This window comes from Callorhinus ursinus, unplaced genomic scaffold (assembly GCF_003265705.2).
Source record: "Callorhinus ursinus isolate GAN/ISIS: 27379988/994484 unplaced genomic scaffold, GSC_fseal_2.0 scaffold9, whole genome shotgun sequence".
Classification (NCBI taxonomy): Eukaryota; Metazoa; Chordata; class Mammalia; order Carnivora; family Otariidae; genus Callorhinus; species Callorhinus ursinus.
The window spans coordinates 20056722-20077598 of record NW_027397071.1 but is presented as its reverse complement, the minus strand read 5'-3'; the positions used below and the strand labels follow the sequence as shown (position 1 = coordinate 20077598).

At 37.4% G+C, this 20877-nt stretch overlaps 1 protein-coding gene across 1 annotated transcript in view; it reads right to left on the bottom strand.

Annotated features, from left to right (window-relative positions):
• Positions 1-20877, bottom strand: part of DPYD (dihydropyrimidine dehydrogenase) — a 798492-nt gene that overhangs the window by 101397 nt on the left and 676218 nt on the right. Inside the window, exon 20 of the mRNA XM_025872261.2 lies at positions 18465-18644. Coding sequence (XP_025728046.1) covers positions 18465-18644 — 180 coding nt within the window. The remainder of the gene's footprint in view (positions 1-18464; positions 18645-20877) is intronic.

The following is a 20877-nucleotide window of genomic DNA, read 5'->3' as shown; positions in this document are numbered from 1 at the left end:
CAATGCAGACTTTGGGATTCAGGCTTCTCCCCCACGCTCTTCTCCATTACTCTCTGGCTCTCTTTATCGCAAACACTTTCAAAGACATAAATCAGCAGACCAGAAGGAATGGGCTCATTAAGGTAATTGGTGGGGAAAATTTATGCATATAAGTAAATACATGAATTCATAACCCAAACTGGATTTGTTGTACAGGAGCTAAAAGTCAAGTTGTCCAGAATAAAGGGACAGAACAGAAGGAAGAAGAGACGAGCCCATGACCTTTGCTGGTAAACAGGATACTGTACGTGGTGAGGCTCAGTCCGGCTGGCAGGACAGGCAGCTCTTGATACCAGTGATGAAGGGAGGAAAGGGTTGATGCGCCTGCAAAAACACTGATTCATCCTGAGTCTACCAAATGCAAGTGAGCAAGCAGGTGTCGTGTAATTCCCAGTACAATCGACTGCCACAGGTCACTGCAAGAGGGGTGGAAAGTTCAACATTCTTGCCCAAAGATTAATAGAATCTTAATCTGCTATCTGTCAACCAAGAATCAAATCTAAAGCCTTAGAAGCAATGATCCTCTGCACAGGATAATAAGTGGAGGCAGTGAAGTGTAGGAGGCAAGCGGGCAGGTTTCGTGAACACACAGACCTGGGATAGAATGTTGCCTCTCTCTTACTAGCACGGAAACTTCAACCACTTTCCTAACCTCCCTGAGTCTGTCTTCTCTCAACAGGAAAAAGAGAATAATGATTCAAACCTGAGAGGTATTGTTGCAAGGATTCAAGGAGGTGACATAAAAAGCCCTCAAAACAATATAACCTAAGAGCCCGTTGAATGTACCTTGTTTTTATTATCATATCTTAATGATCAATTCTACATTTCTTTGGACACCTAACCTTGAAGTCAAGAGCTGACTCTGAGAGCTCTGTCTGTTTCACAAGAGGAACACATACATCACCGAATGGTAGAAGCAAAACTTATCCTGGCTCTGCATTCACTGGGTACAGTTTAGGGCCCCTGGGGCCCCCAGCAATACAAGACTGATCCCAATGCCAAGACGTGGGAAGATGAGATTCTGTGAGCTAAAGTTCACTGGAACAAAGGAATTCTTGAAATGGAAGTGTAAATGAAAGTTTTTAAACTAAAGAATCATTTTTATAACCATGGCACAGAGTTAAAAAATGAGGGGAAAGTAGATTTTGTGTCCCACAGAATTTGAAGCACTCTTATTGTCACAATCCCAAGTGGATTGATGTTGTTATTTTTCTTCATAGCCCCTTAGAGTCTAGCAGGGGCAGGAGAAGGGGATTCATATTTTATAAACCTCGGAGTACCTGTATTAATGAGCAAAAAGTGTTTCTTAGTCTGGTTAACAGTTTGTTTTTTTTCATTCTTGAAGTAATAAAACACTTGAAACTCATTGTATTAAGTTCTGATGAGCCTAGAAATGCTAAGAAGAAGGGGGAAAGAAATGATTTGATACAGAGTTATAGATCTGATTTCTGTGTGTATAAAGTCATATATATTTGTTCTTTTTGCACTGATTCTGATAACCTGCCATTAAACTTTTGTTAATGCTAAGAGGAAAGACATAGCTACTGCTATAAATTCACTTAGATATCTCTGCCTTACATATTTTGGTAGCAAATTAAATTTATCACTTCATTATCCCTTCCTGGCAGTTGGAAGTTGTAGACTTTAATGGAAGGTGCCAGGGTTGTTAATAGAATCTTCTCGTCACAGACGAAGGAAATGTAAAAGCAAAACTCACAAAGATTTGATGGGATTTATGCTAAAAGACAACAGCTCCCCAAAGCACAAACTAAGAATGAAACCTGTGCCCTATCAGGGAATGGGATTAATTACCTAACAGATTTCATAACTCTTCTACCACCATAAATAAAAATGTAGCAATTTTCACAAGTGATCACTTGGCCATAGCCATTGTCTATAGACTGGAATTAATGAGGACATTTACATAAAACTTACACTGTTTTCATCCCTCAAGACACAGTTCATTTCTCGCTTTCTACCTGCTCCTGATACCCCAGGTTGAGATGGACACTTGTTCCTTTTTTGCTTCTATACCTCTGCTATCATAATCACAGTTCTGTTGAGATGAGGTATAGTAAAGTGGTTAAGGGCACGGTTTTTGCAGTAAACAGAATGGGGTTTGTATCCTGCTTCCACTGCAATAATGAAACCTCTTTAAGCCTCAGTTTCTACCTTTGCAAGATGGGGATATAAATATATATATATACACACACATATACATAGACACACAAACACATGTATATGTATGTATACATGTATAAGCATAAATCATTATGTAAAGCATTTAAAAAGTTTGGTACCATTATTCTTTATGTTGACTGTCCCTCGGCGATAAAGGGTTTATCTTTATTCATCACTGAATCTCAATTATCTACCACAATGCCTGACATGTAACAGATACTCAATATTTGTTGAATGAATAGATTATATATTTAAATGACTAAAATCCAAACTCAAAGTTTTTGAACTAGGCAGAGATATGTAAAATAAATTCAATTAGTACCAAAAATCAAATCTGTCACAAAAATTATGTGAGTTCAAAAAAGATATGTGCTATTTGTTTCCAGCCGTAATTTTGTAGGAGATGCATCTTAGGTAATAGAAAGTGAAAAGCAGAAACTTGAAGGGAAAAAAAAAATACCAGCATCAAAATATAGTCTTGGACTCTTTACAACTTTGCAATAGCAGTGCCTCATAAAATGAACAAAATGTACCTGAGTGAATGGAAACTCAGCCTAAAGAGTTTTGCCTTTATTTCTATAGATGTAATTTTATTATCCAATAATAAGAGAGCTATTGCAAGACAAAATGTCAATGCGTATATTAAAGCATTAGAAATGTATCTTACTTACAATTTCCAGACAAACGCCCCCCTGGATTGGTTTGTATAAGGGTGGGTGGGACAGTAGGACAAAAATGCCTCGCCCTGCTTGTAACACTCTATCAGCAATCAGCTCACTGTTCTGTTCTGGGAGCTGTGGCCTCAGGCAAGGCTCGCTTTTGTTAACAGAGGCGGTAGGCACTGGCGGATCCTACAAAGCAAAGCAAGTTGAAGGCCTACCAAAGGACCTAATCAAATGCTCCATCTTTAAGAAGCAGCTTCTCATTTGCATTGTGATGCCCCATCCCTTCCCTTTGTCACTTCTCAAGAAGCCAGATGTTGTCCTTCTTGACTTCTAACCCCTAGCCAGTCTCCCTGATGCGCGGGGCCTGAACTATTTCAATTCCACACCCAGCTGCCGGCAAGTTGGCAGAGGGAAATACATTTGTTTATGCCCCCAGCCATCCATTTTCTTTGAGCTGGTTTCCAGCCAAGATTTTTATCAAGGTACCAGTCATTCTTTTCCAGTGGTTAAATTCATAAGATTTTGAGTTCCCAAAGGCTACTTGATTAAAAGTAATCTGGACATAAAAAATGTCTTTAGTATTTCTTATATGACATGTCTTACTTTGTCCCTAAAAGAATTGCTGAATGCTTGGCCTCTAATTTCTGTCAGTTAGACGTATGCTTTAAAAAATAAAATTAATTTAATTGATCTATGTATACTTATACACACAGTACAACTGCACAGACTGCAAGCATACAGTTGGAGGAATTTGGACAAATAAATCTATCCATGAAACTGTCACCCAGTCAAGGTATAGGACATTTCTGCCACTCCGGAAAGTTCCCTTGTTTTCTTCCAGTCAGTCTCTACTTATCATGGCCGTGATTGCTAATGATATAGATTTTTTCTTCCTACCCTTAAACTCCACATAAATGGCGTGACTTAGTAAGTATTCTTTTGTGTCTGGCTTCCTTCCCTTAACATACTGTTTTTAAAATTCATCTATTTCAAATGTTATGGAAATGTGTTCTTATTTCTCTTGGATAAATACCTGAGAATGGAATTGTTGGTTTTTTTAATAAGAAAATGTTGAAGACTTTTTCCAAGTCATGGTAGCATTTTATATTCCCACTGGCAAAGTACAAGAGTTCTAGTTGCTCCGTATTCTTGCCAACATTTGATGTTGTCAATCTTTTTTAATTTTGGCCATTATAGAGGCTGTAAGGTGGTATCTCATTGGGGTGTTTTGTTGCACTTTCTAACGTCACTTAATCATTTTTCTCTGTTTTTCCTTACCCGGGTTTATCAGTTCTACCTTGTGCTACCCTTCACTTAGGAGAGTATTGTTCCTAATCATAGGCCAGGCTATCTAAACTATAGTGATGTGCAAGGCCACCCGTGTGATGGAATATAAGTTGGTGATGACAAAAGATATATCTATCAAAGCATTTCCTTGATGCACTCCTACTAAGCTTCCTTTACTTTCCAGGAGGGACAGAATGAGCCACAGTTAGGTTTATCAGAATCTTGGTGAATTAATTAAACAGAGGTTTGCTCAACTTTGGTGCCAAAGGAATAAAGGAGAAATAAAGGCAAGAGAGTGGGGCTACAGAATGTCTGTCCTTTGACTCAACTTTGTTCCCCTTATTCAACTGCCCCCCTGTCTAGGCTTTGACTCCTACCTAACCAGTTAATGCATGCCTCTTAGCGCAAGGAAATTATCCTTGAAGCTCATTAGGATCAAGAGCATCTCTTATTAATTGATTCAAAGTGAAAAAAAGCCACCACATTTCATATAATTTAGGCTAAATACAATTTTAAAACAGTGCAAATCAACTGAACTGTCCTTTCATGTTGCATCCTTCAATCGCTGAATATTCTATATGGCATTTCACAGAAATATGATTTGATTTGAGAACATCTGCAGCAGTCTGGAACACATTTTCCCCTGTACTTGACTTTTAGCTCATTATAGCTCTCAGATGTTCTCTCAGCAATCCTGTGACATATTGGAGTGTTGCTGAACAAACATCAGTGAAGCCGATGTCTTGAGTAGTGTCAATCTCAGTTGAAAATGTTTCAGCTTTCTTAGCATCAACACTAGAAGAATTTAATTAACCCACTGAAACTTTCAAAATGATAGTTAATGCATGTAAGAAATAAGAAATCAGAAAAGTGGGGGAGAGTGGATAAGCGCTTAACCTCCTACAAGCTGATGCCTGCCACCTTCAGCCTGCACTAAGGCAGCTCATGAGAAGCCTGGTTGCTCCGTGCAGCCTCCCACATTTTGCCACAAAAACCTCTGGCTTGCTCTACTGCCCCTGTGGAGATGGAGAAGGTGGAGGTGGCAACTGCTGCTGTCATACTCCCCTGGTCCCCAGACAAGGTCAGCTTCCAGCCTCTAATCAGCTCCCATCCAGCTGCTCTCATGTTTTTAGTAGGTGGGACTGGGAGACCAAGGTCAGAAAAGCGCTGTTGGCAGTGACACGGTTTTTTGCCCACTGCTGCTATTACATTAAGGAAGCAGCTGGTGAGATAATGTATGCCAAAGTGCTTTGTAAATTATAAAGTGCTTATATAATTGTCATGGATAATCACTACTGTTGTTTTATTCCTAGGTTGCAGGAAGAGCACTGAGCAGGGCTGTTGCATGGCAAAGTCCACCAGAAAACTGAAGAGATGGGTGTGTAGGGTCCAGAGGGAGGTCTTTGATGAGAATACAAATGTGGAAGATGACAACAAGGAGAGTAAAATTGGCTTCACGGGTCTGATGAGCGCATATGGTAACATGAGAGCCATAAATAGGGGAAGTACTAGGATTTAAGGGCCAAAAAAGAGGAGTGGTCCTAAAGATCAAGTCCAAGAAGGTTCTCTCCACACACAGAAATGTTATTTACATCCAGGACCTTGCCACACTCTCTGCCTTAGCCTGAGGTATTCTTCCTACACTTACTAGATCTTAAGTTTCAGATTAGTCTGGAAAATGTTCTCAAACAACCCACCACCCCTGCTATCCTGTGTATATCTTTCTATCACTGTAACTATCACTATGTTATAAATAACTCTTTAATTGTCATATTCCACACTAGGCTGTGATCCTTTTAAGGGAGGGCAGTTATGTTATTATTAATATTTGCCTCTATGATGCCTGGCACATGCTAGGTGCTAGCAATTGTCTGCTTGATAAAAAGTAAAGGAGAAACCAGGAGAAAAGAGTATTCAAAGATCAAAGAAGAAATTTCAAATATGAAGGAGTGGTCAACTGTTGAATATAACAAGACCTCGTAAAGACTGGGAAACTACTGGATTTGGTGAGAACTAAATCACTGATAACTTCAGCAAGAGCAGTTCCAGTGATCTGGGGAGTGGGGATAGGTAGAAATTGAATTTTGATGGGTTGAAGATAGAAAAAACAAGTAAGGAATGAGAGATAGTGAGTGGAGGTGACATTTTCTAGAACCTGACCTTCCTTTCAGAAGAAATTTAGACTGTTACTTATTTTTCTCAACAATCCTATGAGATATATATTATTATCCCAAGTTTTTGGATGAGAAAATGGTAGCTAAGAGAAAGTATGCAAGTTGCCCAAGTCTTTACTACTAACAAGAAAGAAGTTATGTAAGGTCCATACTATGCTCTGTTTCCTCAGTTCGATTAGGCCATCTGTTGGATATCTTCACATAACTTAGGAAAACCAGGTACAAGGCAAGAATAAATGTGTTCACTGTATGGTTTAGAAAGAAAGGCTCTCCGCTATCATCAGAGAAATTGGATGCAGGTTGGAGTGATGTAATGGGAAACTGCATTATGGAATTAGCTGCCAGCAGGTGGGACCACATGCAGAAAGGGAAGTGAAGATCACTAAAGGTGAGCATTTCCATTTTATAATTTTTCAAAGGGCTACCTCTGTAGCCATCAGTCCCTCTGGCGGCAGGTACAAGTTATTTGGAACTCTGTGTAATCCTTACCAGCTGATAGTACTGTGGTATTAATCAACTCCCAAATCTGTGACCTAACACAATAAAAGTTGGTCTCTCATTCACAAAAAGTCTGCTGTCTCTAGATGTCCTGTAAGTGGTGTCTCAGCGATCTAGGCCACCCATTTTATGTTACCATCTTCTCAACAACATGAGACTCTGGTGTTCACTGTGGCAAAGGAAGCAAATATGGAGAATCGAGTTCCAGCTTAAATGTCTCCACCCAGAATCACATACCATACTTCACTCACATTTCATTGACTAAAGCAAGTCACTCAGTCACATGGAATATCCAAGAGGTAAGGAGATTTGCTTCTCCTATGGAACCAGAAAATGTTAGTGAACACCACCAACGCCTACCACCAACACCAAACACATGAACAGTGTAGAATAATCTTTAAAGCAGGCTTCTTCTGTACTCAATAAATAGAGTACAACTGAATTCTCTTCCTAGGAGGCCTGGATTACCACAAATGCTACATTTACTTTCATCAGTTTCACTTAGGATCTACATTAAACGGAAACAAGGACTTGGTAATATTTAGGTTCTGAAAGATGACTAGCTTGGTGGGTGACATTTTACAGCTCAGATGGACTGGATGCATGCAGAAATTAACCGCCAGAAGAGGATCTAGAGAAGGTTCTATAGTTTGAGACGAAATGGGACAAAATTGATAAGCAGGGAAGACAAGCGAAACGCTTTAAAGATGTATGGCAACAAATCTTCAAAAGGCACAATCTTGACGGTGTTTGCTGTGAACAATCTACAGCACACCAGCCTGCAGGTGTGAGGGACTGGGAGTGAGGTCTTCAGGGCATTTGCGTCAATGAGGCAACTTCACAAGCAGTGCCTGAAGCTGCAAACCAAAGGATTCTCTGAGCAGCAATGGCACATTTCTCCGTGTAGGCTATAGTCACATCTCAAACACATTTCTAGGGGTCACCTGTGACCACGAAGCACAGACTATTAAAGGGTATGAGACACTTAATAAAATCACTTCCAGTAGCTATACAGCATAAAATAGAGGGGATATTTAGAAATTAGATGGTTAACTAGATTAATGTGGGCAACCTAACAGAGTGATCAGGTTTCTCAGGAGAAGAGGGAAGGGGATGGATATTTCATCTGGATATATAAACTGATTTGGTTAACTATGGAGTGCTAATTATAAAGTGCAATTAAAGATATCTTGGCCTATCCTTCCTAGGCTTCTAGGGTTTTGGTAAAGCTGTTCAGTAGCAGTTATGATCTGTATAATTTGAAAGATAAAACAAAACAAAAACAAAAGTAAAAAAACAAAAAACAAAAAAACCCACAACTAATTATGGCTTGTTTTATTTAAATTTTTTTTTTTTTTTTGTAAATCAGATCCCACCTTTTAATTTCAAAAAGTAGCTACTTATTTTTTTTTCTCAAATCTTAGATTAGGACAAATTGGCATAAAGCTGAATATAATTAGAATTTCTATTGACTCTATATTATCAAAATGGCTCTTTGACCCCTTTAATTAGCAGAAAATTGTATCTTTTCTCTAATGCTCCCTTTATTCAAGTGGGCAGATGAGCTTAAACAGAGATATAACAAATATATATTTTTTTCTTAGGGAGAATCTCAAGGGCATAGCTCAGAATTACAGAGAGATATTTTGCCTTACTCCATAAAATCAGGATTAGGAACAAAGCTAACTGGTTTGCAATAAATGTGCACTGATTTTGTAGAGTTCTTAGGAGGGAGGGTAAGGGGGGGGTGAATTCAAGGACAGTATTTGAATTCAAATTTCATCTTACATGCTTATAATAATGCTTTCTTTATAAATCCTCAATCTCCACCCAGAACAAGAAAAATCCCGAGTTTTTCTTTTTTTTTTCCTGGCTTAAAAGTAACATCAAAATTAATGTAGGTAAGTGTGTTGAAGATGGAAAGTACTTTTACACAAGTTCTACATGTATAATTAATATTGATAATGTGCATTCTGATTAAAGTAGTATATTTGATGGAGTATGAGGAATTATACTTAACCACTTACTTTCATGAAAGTGACAAAAGAATAATCACATCTGTGCTTGGCAATTAGAATGAGGAGAAATGAGGAGAAATAAGAAATCATACTTTTTAAAAGTATGACAGATGAAGGCAAAACATGGTGGGATGCTGGCAAAACAGTAAAAATGTATGGTTTACATTTTATTTCAGGCATACAATGGTGGATTGCAATGAGGCAGCTGCAGTGGTTACAAAGGTTGTAAAGCCCAATGCTGCCCAAATTCCTAGATTGGGCAAATGGTCAGTGCTCTACACTCAGGGAAATGGGAAGCCATATTCTGCCACATCTTATCCTGTGTCCATGCTGATGGAGGTACTGCCACTTATTCGCACACCTCTGCTGGACTTGGCTTTGGAGCATAATCTTTTTCTATATACTGCTGCTGGCAACCACTACCAACTGATTGGAATTGCCCTGTGAAATACACCCACTTACCCCTGAGATGGGAAAGAAACCATTCTGGGAAGGCTGATAATGGCACAAACTATTTTGGTGATAAGCAATGCAAAACTACCTCATTCCATAACATGAGAGACTCCTACTAGCACCTGCCCTAATGGTTCACTTTAAATTCTGGTATTGTTACTATGATTTGCCAACAGGAATAGACTCCTCCCTTCTACCTATTTTAGGACCAACAATGGACCACTTGTGCTATTTTACTGCCTAAACCCCAAATTAACAAATTTATTTCCATTTTACCTGGAAAGTGAACGCTTCTGAATTATTTAAAAGCTTTGTTTCTGTTTTTGTTTTTTGTTTTTTGTAAAGGGGAGTGCTTCAAAGGACAAAGATGTAAGCTTTTGACCAGATCAAATAAAACTAAGCTACCTAAATCATGTTATCACTAGAAGGTGAAAAGAAAGTATGCAAATAACATGTAAGTATCACATATACAACTCACCCCAATATTTCTGTACGTCTACTTATGTTCTATCTCTGTATTTATGTGGCTATGTATCTACCTCTCCATCATCTATTTTGGAATCAACCATAACAATCCTGGGCATGTGCAGAACACCTGCTTGCTATGTGCTATACACTTTACATATGTAATATCTAGTCCTCACAAAGTACTGGTGAAACTGGTATCATTATCTCAATTTGCCAACACAGGAATAGAGGATTGTGTGATTCAAGTAGCTGACCCAAGTTCAGCCAGCAGTAAGCCACTGAGCCTGGATTCTAGACCTGCTAGACTCTGACACTGTGCTCTTTTCACCTATAGTACACTGACTCCTTTGTGGGATCATTAAACATTAATGAGATGATTAGACACTCAGAACTACAAGAAGGGGCTATCAAATCTTATTCAACAGTTTTTGCTTCTAAGTAGGAATAATCACCATTTATAAACAGGTGTCGGCCCTATTCTTTAAGGATACTTAGCATTTCAGCATTCTACCTAAGATACTACTCAAACCATCTGATGATATTTAGAGATGTAGATAAGTCCCCATAATATCTATGCAGTAGACTTTGATTTGGTAATCCTGGAAAATTTGAACTTCCAGGAACTGGAGCTTTGTTTTTTTGGTTTTTGTTTATTGCCACGTCCTATGAAATGAGCTGAATCAATAAAAATATTTAGCCTCATGCAATCTGGCTCGTCATAGAAAGTGATCTTAATAATACTGCTTCCGGTTTCAGTCAGTACCCAAGTAACTGATGAAATGTAGAATGTCATCTGGAAGTTTTCTAACAATGTAAAGTACCCAGCTGGAAGCCTCAAAGAGAATAACCACAGGGATTCAAAGCTGCACTGGGAGAAAATAACATGGACGAGAACCACAGGACTGTAAGATGAACCTGAAGGAAAATGGCTTTCATTTCTCTCACTCCCTCTTTTCTGGGCTAGCTCTGCAAGTGGTATTAGAGAAAAGAGGGGGAAAAAAAGTTATCACAGATGGATGAAAGTTAGCTGCAAGAGCCTACAGGTAGGTCCCTCACCATGGACTTTCCATTTTAAGATTTCCATATACTTAGGATGAAAATAAATTATTTCATATTATTCCAGTTTACATTTTTAAAGTATTGTATACATTTATTCTGGTCACAAGTTCTTTGTGAGATGTAAATATCATGAATATTTCCTCTCATTCTGTGACTTGAATTTTCATTTACTCAGTTGCATCTTTTGATGACCAGAAGTTAATCTTGATGAAATGTAAGTTATCATTTTTTTCCTGTTGGTTAGTGCTTTTGGCATCCTATCTAAGAAATTTTTCCTTATCCCAAGATCATGAAGCTATTTACTTATGTTTTCTTTAAAATTTTTATACTTTTATATCTATCATTTATTTCAAACTACTTTTGCGTCCTATGTGAGGAAAATACGACGTTCCATTAATTTTAGCACCATTTATTGAAAGGACTTTCCTTTTTCCATTGAATTGCTTTGGCATCTTTGTGAAAAATCAATTGAGTATATATGTGTGGGTCTATTTCTGGATTTTCTATCTGTTCCAGTGATCTATTGGTCTATCCTGACACTAAAACATGCTTGTTTGATGCCTATAAGTTTATAGAAAAACTTGAAGGCAGATAGTTCAAATCCTCAAGCTTTGTTCTTTTTCTAGACTGTTTTGGTTATTCTAGCTTCTTTAAATATCAATGAAAATTTTAGAGTCAGCTGGTCGACTTCTACAAAAACATGTATTGGGATTTTGATTGGGATTGTGCTATATCTACAGATTAATTTGGAGAGAATGTATTTCTCCATTGATTTTTTTCTCATTATTTTTTCTTAGCAATCCCTTATAGTTTTGAGTGTGTGAATATTGCATACACTCTAATGTGCTGCTATGTATTTTGTGGTTTTTAAATGTTATTGTAAATGGAATTTTAAAATTTAATTTTCTGGTTGTTCACTGTTTCTATTGTTCATCTAGAAATATGACTGACTTTGTATATTGTCTTTGTATCATGAAACTTTCCTAAGTTCATTTATTGATTTTTAATACTGTTTTTATAGCTTTTTTGGAATTTTTGATGTATCCAATATTACCATCTGCAAATGACAGTTTTAGTAGGTTTCCAATCTGGATGCCATTTATTTCTTTTTATGTCTTTACTACACTAGTTAGGACACTCAGTATAATACTGGATAAAAGTGGTGACGGTGGACATGCAAGCCTAGTTCTGGATCTTAGAAGAGTAAGTTTATTTATTTGCCATTTAAATATGATATGTGTTGTAGAATTTTTGGTACATGTCCTTTGTCAAACTGAGGATGTTACCTTCTATTACTAGGTTTCTAGTATGAGTGGATGCTGGATTTTTGTTAAATGCTTTTTCTGCATCTAAAAACTTGTATCCAGAATATGTAAAGAAAATTTAGTAAAAAAATAAGCCCAATTTTTAAGCAGGCAAAAGATCTGAATAAGTACTTCACAGAAAAGGTATATGGATGGCCAATAAGGAAATGAGGAAGTGTTTATTATCATTAGTTTTCAGGGAGATGGAAATTCAAATCACAATGAAATACCAATGGACATGCACTAAAATGGCTCAAACTAAAAAGACAGAGAATACCAAATGTTGGCTGGAATGTGAAAGAACTGAAACACCTACCCACAGTTGGCAGGAGTATAAACCGGTACAGCCACTATGAAATCTGTTAGCAAGTTTCTTCTAAAGCTCATACATCACTTTATGATGCAGACACTACACTCCTAGCTATTAGTCAAGAGAAATGAAAACAGGTGTTCACAAAAACAGTTATGGCTGAATGCTTATTTTAGACATATTTATACTACTAGATAAGTGAAAATAGCTCAATTGTCATTTTGAATGAATAACCAAATTGTGATATATTTATTCAATGGAATATTATTCACCAATAAAAAGAAATGAGTTACTTAACACCCACAACAACATGCATGAATCTCCAAACCACTGGAGTGGTTGAGTGAAAGCAACCCCACACACAAAAACATACATTCTGTGGAACTCTAATTATATGATGCTACAGAATATGAATGAACTAATCTATGATGATATAAACTAAATTGCATTTACTTCTAGTAGTGGGGGGGAGGGAGACATAATGACTGGGAAGGGGCAGGAGTAAGTCTTCTGAGATGTTGGCAATGTCTGATACCTTGACAGAAGTGAGGATTTCATGGATGCGTTTGCCAAAACTCATCAAATGGTTCATTTAAGACCTGTGCATTTTTCTTTATGCAAATTATATCTCAATTTGGAAAAATAAAAAACATGAAAAAGTAAATAGCATGGAAGACAGAAAACTTTTAAAGTTGTAAATAGGAAGTACTACTCTCCGCTTCTAAGACTTGTTATTAGGCCTTTTCTAATGGTCATGCTCATGACATCATATGGTCCCTTTTGGACAGTTCTTTGTTCTCTGTGTTGGAAAACATGCCAGAAACAAATAAATAGATGGTTAGATATTTGCATATAAAATGTCACAACCAGATAGCAATAGTTTTCTAAAATCATATCACTCGTGGCTCTAAAATAACATGAGAATGATGTATCTGGTCATATGGACGCACATGTTTTTGTTTCTATTTTCAAAATAAAGCCTTGTTTCAAGAGGTGCTATACAAGCACATTGACAGTTTTTCTGATTTTATCCTAATGAAAGCTTTTTAATGAGCACAGATTATATTCACTTTTAGTATCACTGATGTGTATTTTGCCATGTTTTAATACCTACTGAAAGTAATTTGGCACATTTGCTGTTTCTTTCTTTAAAATCTCTGCTATTCTTGAAAGGGACTAGCTGGAATTTTAATTATAAATTGGGTTTCTTTTTTCCTCCAAATAAGGACACTGCAGATAGTTTGTGCAGTTTAATTCTATAAACATGTAGCATTGTGCTAGGTGCTTGAAAATTCAAATATAAATAAGACATCATCTCTGTTTTCAAGATGCTCATAATGACTCAGTGATGGACAAGAAGACATATAACCAGAAGATAATATAACTGCAATATCAGTTGAGAAATGAGGGCCTCAATTTTCCCAGACAGAGAAGAGGAGGGTCATAGATGACTTCACAAAGGAAATGACATTTAAAATACATCTTACAATAAATAAGTGATTGATCAATGTACTTATTCAGCAATTCAGCTACCATGCCATTGCTCCTAATAGTAGATGTCATGTCAGACACTGGCACATGGTGTGTGGTCTCGGCCCTCAAGAAGCTTATACTCGAAGTACATTTTGCTAAGTCAAGAAGGAATAAAGGTTGCTTACCTGCCTATCTCACTCCACTCTGACTTCTTTCCATCTTATTTTACCAAATTAGGCTTATACATGAAATAGGACTTTAAGTTCAAAGTTACTTTTTCCTTCTTACACTCATTTAATTTCTGATGTGATGGGAAAAGCAATGGCTTGGTAAGTCAAATGACTACTAATTTTTAATGCTACCACTTAGCTGTTTTCTTAGAGTCCATTTGTCACTCATTGACATAAGCAGCATTTACTGAGCTCTTACTGCGTATCAGTAGGTGTCCAAGGAATTGGGAAGTGGGCTTGCTGTCTAGTAGAGGAAAAAGACATTTAAAAGTCCAAATGCTGTGTGATATTGTTACAACTAAGGCTGAAGAGGAGAAATTAATTCTGGTATAGAGATCAAACAATAACTTAAAAAGAGAAGGGGGTGCTTGCGGACTTCTCTTCAATGAATGGGAAAGACATTCTAGATGTAAGGAACAGAAAGTGAAAATGCATGCAAACCCCAACCAGTCAGTAGTTTTGGCCTGTGCTCTTTCCCTTTCGAGGGCTCTTGCTTAGCAATCCTACTCTCATCCCAAGCACAAAAAATGTGAAGTCATTTCCTTCCATGCTTTTTGATTGCAAAATTTTCTGTTCTAATCTTGGAGCACCCAATTTCTTTCAGATTTCCCAAGCAAATAATCTCAACATACTGTGACATCTAAAACATCTAAGAATTCCAAATACTAATATTTTATTTTCTGATATCACTAAAATATATACTTTGCCTCCACCTCTATGGATAAAGTTATACTTGCAGTTATATTCTCAATTAAATATTCTACACAACCCCTTAACCAAAATCCTTGGGGACAAATATATCTCAGAATTCAGAATTTGGTGGGGCGTGCTTTAGAAAAGCAAAATGGTGCACATGCCACATTTTACCTAATACCCCCAGAAAGATGTGGGGTAGCAACCTGGAATCAAACACATTAGTCTCTCTGCAGTAAACACATAAATGTTCACTCTAGAAAGAATAGATAAAAATTAATAATAGCCTCACATCAGTTCAGGTCATGTGTGCTGCCAAATGAAACGTTGGGTTTCAGCACTTTTTGGATTTCAGAATTATTAACGAGGGACTCCGGACTTATACTGTGATTATCTTCATTTGATAGTTTTAGAAAGAGATTTGGAGAGATTAATTAACTTGTCCAACTTGCTTACCTAGTTAGGTAATGAAGCATCATGCAAACCCACCAGTCTTACTCTGGACTCCACTAGCAACCTCTGTCCTATATGTGGCAAATGACCACTTCATTTTCACTGAGCTGCCTAGGTTTTCACCAGGGGGAAGGAGGCATTGAGATTACAGAGTTTAAAGTAACTGTGCACTCTGCTGCCAAGACCCTTCCTTTCTGAAGACCCTGTGAATAGTCTCTGCTTCCTTATCCTCACAGATTTCCTCACAGCTGATGTTACGTCTTTGATGGCAAAGCGTCTCTGTCCTCCCGACTCTTTTTGCTTACATGTCTTGGACCTAACTGCTGCATGAATTCCCTGCCCCTGCTTCCTTATCAGGTACTTTCAAAGCATCGGCCATTCAGAACTCAGTACGCTGTTTCTCTGGACTTCCTCTCCTGATTCTCTATTTGACTTCTCTTCCAGCTCAGCATCAGTGCCAGCTTCCTCCATCAAGAAAAGCTTGTGTTGTGCTCACAGCTAACGTCTCAATTTCTAATGATATTCTGTTGCTATTATCTTCTTCATTACTTTTGGCAATGTGGATCCTTGGATCCGTCCATCAGAACCACCACGTGCCAAGGCAGATTCCTGGACCCACCTCTGACTAACTGAGTCATTATCTCAGAGTGGGGCCAGGGAATCTACATTTTTCACAAGCATGCCCCATGGTTTTTAAGCACAGGGAGTTTGAGACCCACTGCTCCGTGGTGTGGCAAAGCTGGCGGCTGCTCTTCGTATGGGGTTTGCTCTCATGTTTGCGGGTACAGATGTATACGACTTGCACCATAAGAGCAGAGCAAACTATAAATGACTGACTTCTTTGCCTTTCCAAAGCCACCTGAAGAAACATTGCTTGGGAAGTTTAGAGAATTAATAAGTGAGGGTATGCAAAGGGAGAGTATATTAAAGATACTAATTACTTAAAAGATAACATGATTAATTTGGCCAAATCTTTGTTTCCATAGCTAATGTCTCATTTTCTCTCCATCTTCAAACACCGTATTGTAATTGGTTTCTTCTACATTTCTACTCTAATTTATTCTAGCCTGACCTCTGAGTAAAAGATTAAGTAGAGTAACAATTGTACTTTCCAAACAAATCTTTCCTACCTAAAGAAGCCAGCTACTTCTAGTGGATCCTTCTGAAAAGGGTCTACATCACCTCTTATTTTCCCTGTAACATGAAAACACTGTAAAGAACAGCATCCTCTTCTTCAGCTAATGAGAGAACAATATGAGTTGTTTTCAAAGATACATGCACACACACCAGCAACCCCATGAAGGAACAGTTAGGAAGCCCCCTGTACCTTGGATCCAACACACTCTGATTCACTGTTAGAGACATTAAGCTAAAGGGGACCCTCGCCTATTGTTTTGGTCATGTCAGCCCACCCCGAGTCTATTACCAGACCAATTGCTAGTTCCTCAACTAGTGTTGAGCACTGAATCGCTAATATAATCACACAGGAAAATCTATGTGAAAAAACTTTTTTTTAAATGATAATGCTGAAAATGACACAGGATTTTGATGAAAGCTGGGCTCACCAGAAAAAAAAAAAAAAGTCAGAATCTAGAGTCAAACTATCAGAAAATCAGTTTCCACTTATGTCATTGACACAAGTGTCTCCATCATTATTCATCTTTTATTTGAATATGTAAGTTTTGAAATGAACGTGGAAGTCCTTTAAAGACAAAACAGCACAGTGCAATGCAGCTACTTACATTTCAGCTTACAGGGTGACCACTCGAATTTGAGATGATGCTTATACGGAACAGTCATAAACTATCAAAACTATCTTGTCAGAACCAATTTACTTGGGATATTTACACTGAATGAGTGTAAAGTTATTTGTGAGAAAAAAAAAATTTTTTTTGCTATGAACAAACTCCAGATATTGATGGTCATTGATAAAGACAAGAACACTCACTGTCTAAATACTGCAGACTCAGTTTATGATAATATGATTAGTTACATTAATAATGCTGCTTAGGCACAGTCTTGCTAATTACAATATTATAAATATTAATGCCACCCACTCTTTTTTCTGTTTGATTGCCACTCACGGAGTCATTCATCACAGTATTTTCTAGGAGTTCACACTGTAAGATTTTATTTCTTTCTCCCTTTTGTTTTTCATTACTGGACTTGCAATCATGCACATTATTTTTCAAGAAGCCCTTATTTTTGGCTACCTGGGAGGGGAGTGATAGTTTCCATTAAAAGTAGCCAAATATAAGTCAGTTATATGATGTTTCTCTTCTTTCAGAGTCCCTAACCCTGCCATCCAAAGCAGAGTATCCAGGGTTTTTGTTTTCCATTCTTTTTCACGTGACCTGTTTCAAGTTAAGATTCATTTGAATTATTAAATGCTTCCTTAAAGAATCTTTTTATATTTGCCTTTCTTTTTTTTAAAGTTAATTATTGATGTAGTGACAAGCTGAAAAGACTAAGAATTATAATTTTTTCCTCCCCTCATTCAGGACTCAAGAAACATCTTCTGACAATGGTTGTCTATTTAGAATAATACAAAGGAAATACAAAGGGAAAATGCTGAATGTTGTTTTAGAAAAGATTTGCTAAAATCACTGTATTATACAAAATGTAAATGCAGTATATATTTCTCTGAAAATAGCAGTTAGTGAGAAAGTTGGGACATAACCTTTTGAGCCCAGGTTTAACCACATAGCAGAAGCAGTTACAAAAGATACTGATTAGATTTTAATTTTAAAAACTTCATCATATTATTCAGGGCTCCAGTGATTTGATTGTCTTGAAAATAGAAAGGTAATGTTATAATTTCCAGAGCTTGTTAAAGAATAAAGAAATCTCCAGCCTCCCACTGGAAAGAATGCCAGTCATTACCACAGTAAGCAAGAATTTGGAGGCACTTTGCACTGCAAACTTCAATCTTTTTTCCTCTACGTGACCTTGTGTTATATTGGTTTTATAAAAATGTAACTCACGGACCTATCATATAGCTGTAATCAAGCCTCCTTCAGAATGATTCTACTACAGAAATAACATCCAAAAGGCACTGTGTTTCTTCTGTTAATGAGATGGTGGGAAGGAAAACAAGACCTGATATAGAAAGTAACCGAGGTAGATTTCCTAAGGACAACAGGAGAAGTGAGCACATACCTTTCCCATGAGTTCAGCAATACGGGGAACTGGTTTCCCTTTCTGGTGACTCACTGTAGCTGGACTCTGCCCATCCCAGCCTTGTAGTTCTTCAATGCTTTTCAGATACAGCAGGGCTTTGAGGCCAGTGCAGTAGTCTTGGATGACAGTGAAATCCTGATTCTGAATAGCACTGCATACCTAGAAAAGATGGAGCAATCAACCACATGTCAACCTAAGAGCTAATTCTCCAAATGGACTCACTTTGCATTTATTCAAGAAAACTGATTTATGTTCCAGGCACTGTCCCAAGCATGGCATATCAATCATTACCTGGGGATGGGAGTGGTGGGGAGGGAGGGACTGTGAAGGGGCACAAGGAAACTTTCAGGGACAGCGACTACTTTCAAAACTCGATGTGGTGATGGTCTCACAGGCATATGCATATTTCAAAACTGGCCAGCTTGCACACTGTAAATATGTGCAGTTTACTGTATGTCAGGCAAACCTTAGTAGAGCTGTAAAAAATTAGATCCAGTCAGTTGGATTTATAAGGAATCCAATTTAGCACAGCATAAGAAATGACATTTTAACTCTCTCTTTTTCCTTCCATTGGGATGTACTGCCTGGAGGTAGTTCTCATGTCCAGAGGCGGTCATGCCGAGGCTGGAGTGCTGTTCATCAGTTAACTCGACCACCCCTGACCCCTGTCTCCCTCTTCAGCCTCGTCTACTGTTGTTCTTCTTTTTGTTCACAATGCTCCAATCACCCAAGTCTTTGCTCTTTTCCTCGCATCTGCCACATTCTTTCTTTGCCTTGAGAAAATTTTTCCCTTCTACCCATGGTTGACTACTGGCCCTTTCTCATATCATGGTAAATATCACTTCTTTGAGGAGGCCTCCAAGAGCCCAGAATAGGTTAAGGCCTTCAGTTACTACTACATTTTTTTCCTTATAACTATTGTATTTGATGCACTCCCCAAGCAGGCTAAAGCTTCAGGAGGGAAGAACCTGCATTCATCTTGGTCATCATATTATCCCCAGTGACTAGCAGAGTGTGTGTCACTTACTCTGCTCTTAATAAATATATGTTGAATGCCTGCATAATTTAGAAGAGATATTTTAATTTGAGCGACCATATGTCAGAAAATAAAGAATAAAAAAATTCTAGAGTAAAGGAAGGCTGAATCTGAAAAATTAGGATCCTTCCAATAAAAATAAACTTGAAAGTCTGTGCTGGGATTTGAGTTAGAGCTGGAATTTAATGGATTTAGATAAACACTTCTAGGTTAATTATTACCAAAGACACCTCAAAAGGCAGGAACAAAAATCCTTCATTTCCTATTCTGAAGTGCTGTATGTTACTACAACGTAGAAAAGAGAACTGAATAACCACTAAATACAGAGAAGAATATTTTCTATGAAGCCCATTACATTACATTAAAAAAAATTGTTTCTTAGGAAGAACAGTTTGAGCATTAATTAGGCCTTTTACAACTTTCTTAGAGTTGATTTTTTTGAGAACAATGCTGAAAAACATCATTATAATTTCCTCCACAGGATTTTTTTTAACTCTAAGTCAACTAATGCCTTACTTTACCTTCTTTGTTCACTGTGAGATTCCATTTTTTTGTAGTATATGCTTACAGGTATAATTTTACTTTAGTCTTAAAACAATTCACCATATGACCATAAGACATCAGATTTTAAAAATCACATCATAGTATGTTCTTTATGGGATGTTCATGATTGTTGTAAAAACCTGCTTGCTAAAAGGAATCTAGATTCTTTTTAACATATGAATAGTAATGTTTAATCTCATTTATCCTGAGTTGTCCAGTGAGAAGATACAAAAGTCACTGCTTCTCTTAATCCACAAACATGGCACAATTTGCATATGGTTGATTTAGCCCCATGGGGCTGTGGAGTGGTCAAGAGTAGACATGGTGTATTTTATTTTATTACATTATTTTTTAATGAAGTAAATTAACATAGACTTGGTGTATTTTAACTATGGAAGAACATGGTGGGCCCAAAGACTGGGAAGACTACCTCTTTCCTACCCTCTCCTATGTTCCCATCCTATAGTGCTAGTGTGTAACATAATTGGGAGCTATTCTGAGCTATTCTTTAAAAACAACAACAACAACAACAAAAACCTCAAGAGGGAGGAGAGACTATAACAAGGTGACTGAACATGGCTGGGATGGTGTGCTATGCTGGAAACACTGAAAGCCACCAACAGTCATGGGTGTTTGAGGGGATCACTTCAGATAAGTTTCATCATATGTCACACTATTTATATACCTTTCTAAAATGAGTAATTTAATTTCTACTTTCTGATAAGATTAAACTTACTAATTTTCCTGATAGAATGTCTGATTGTAGGAACTCTGCACGTTGATATTTTCTTTTAAACTTTTAATACACATATA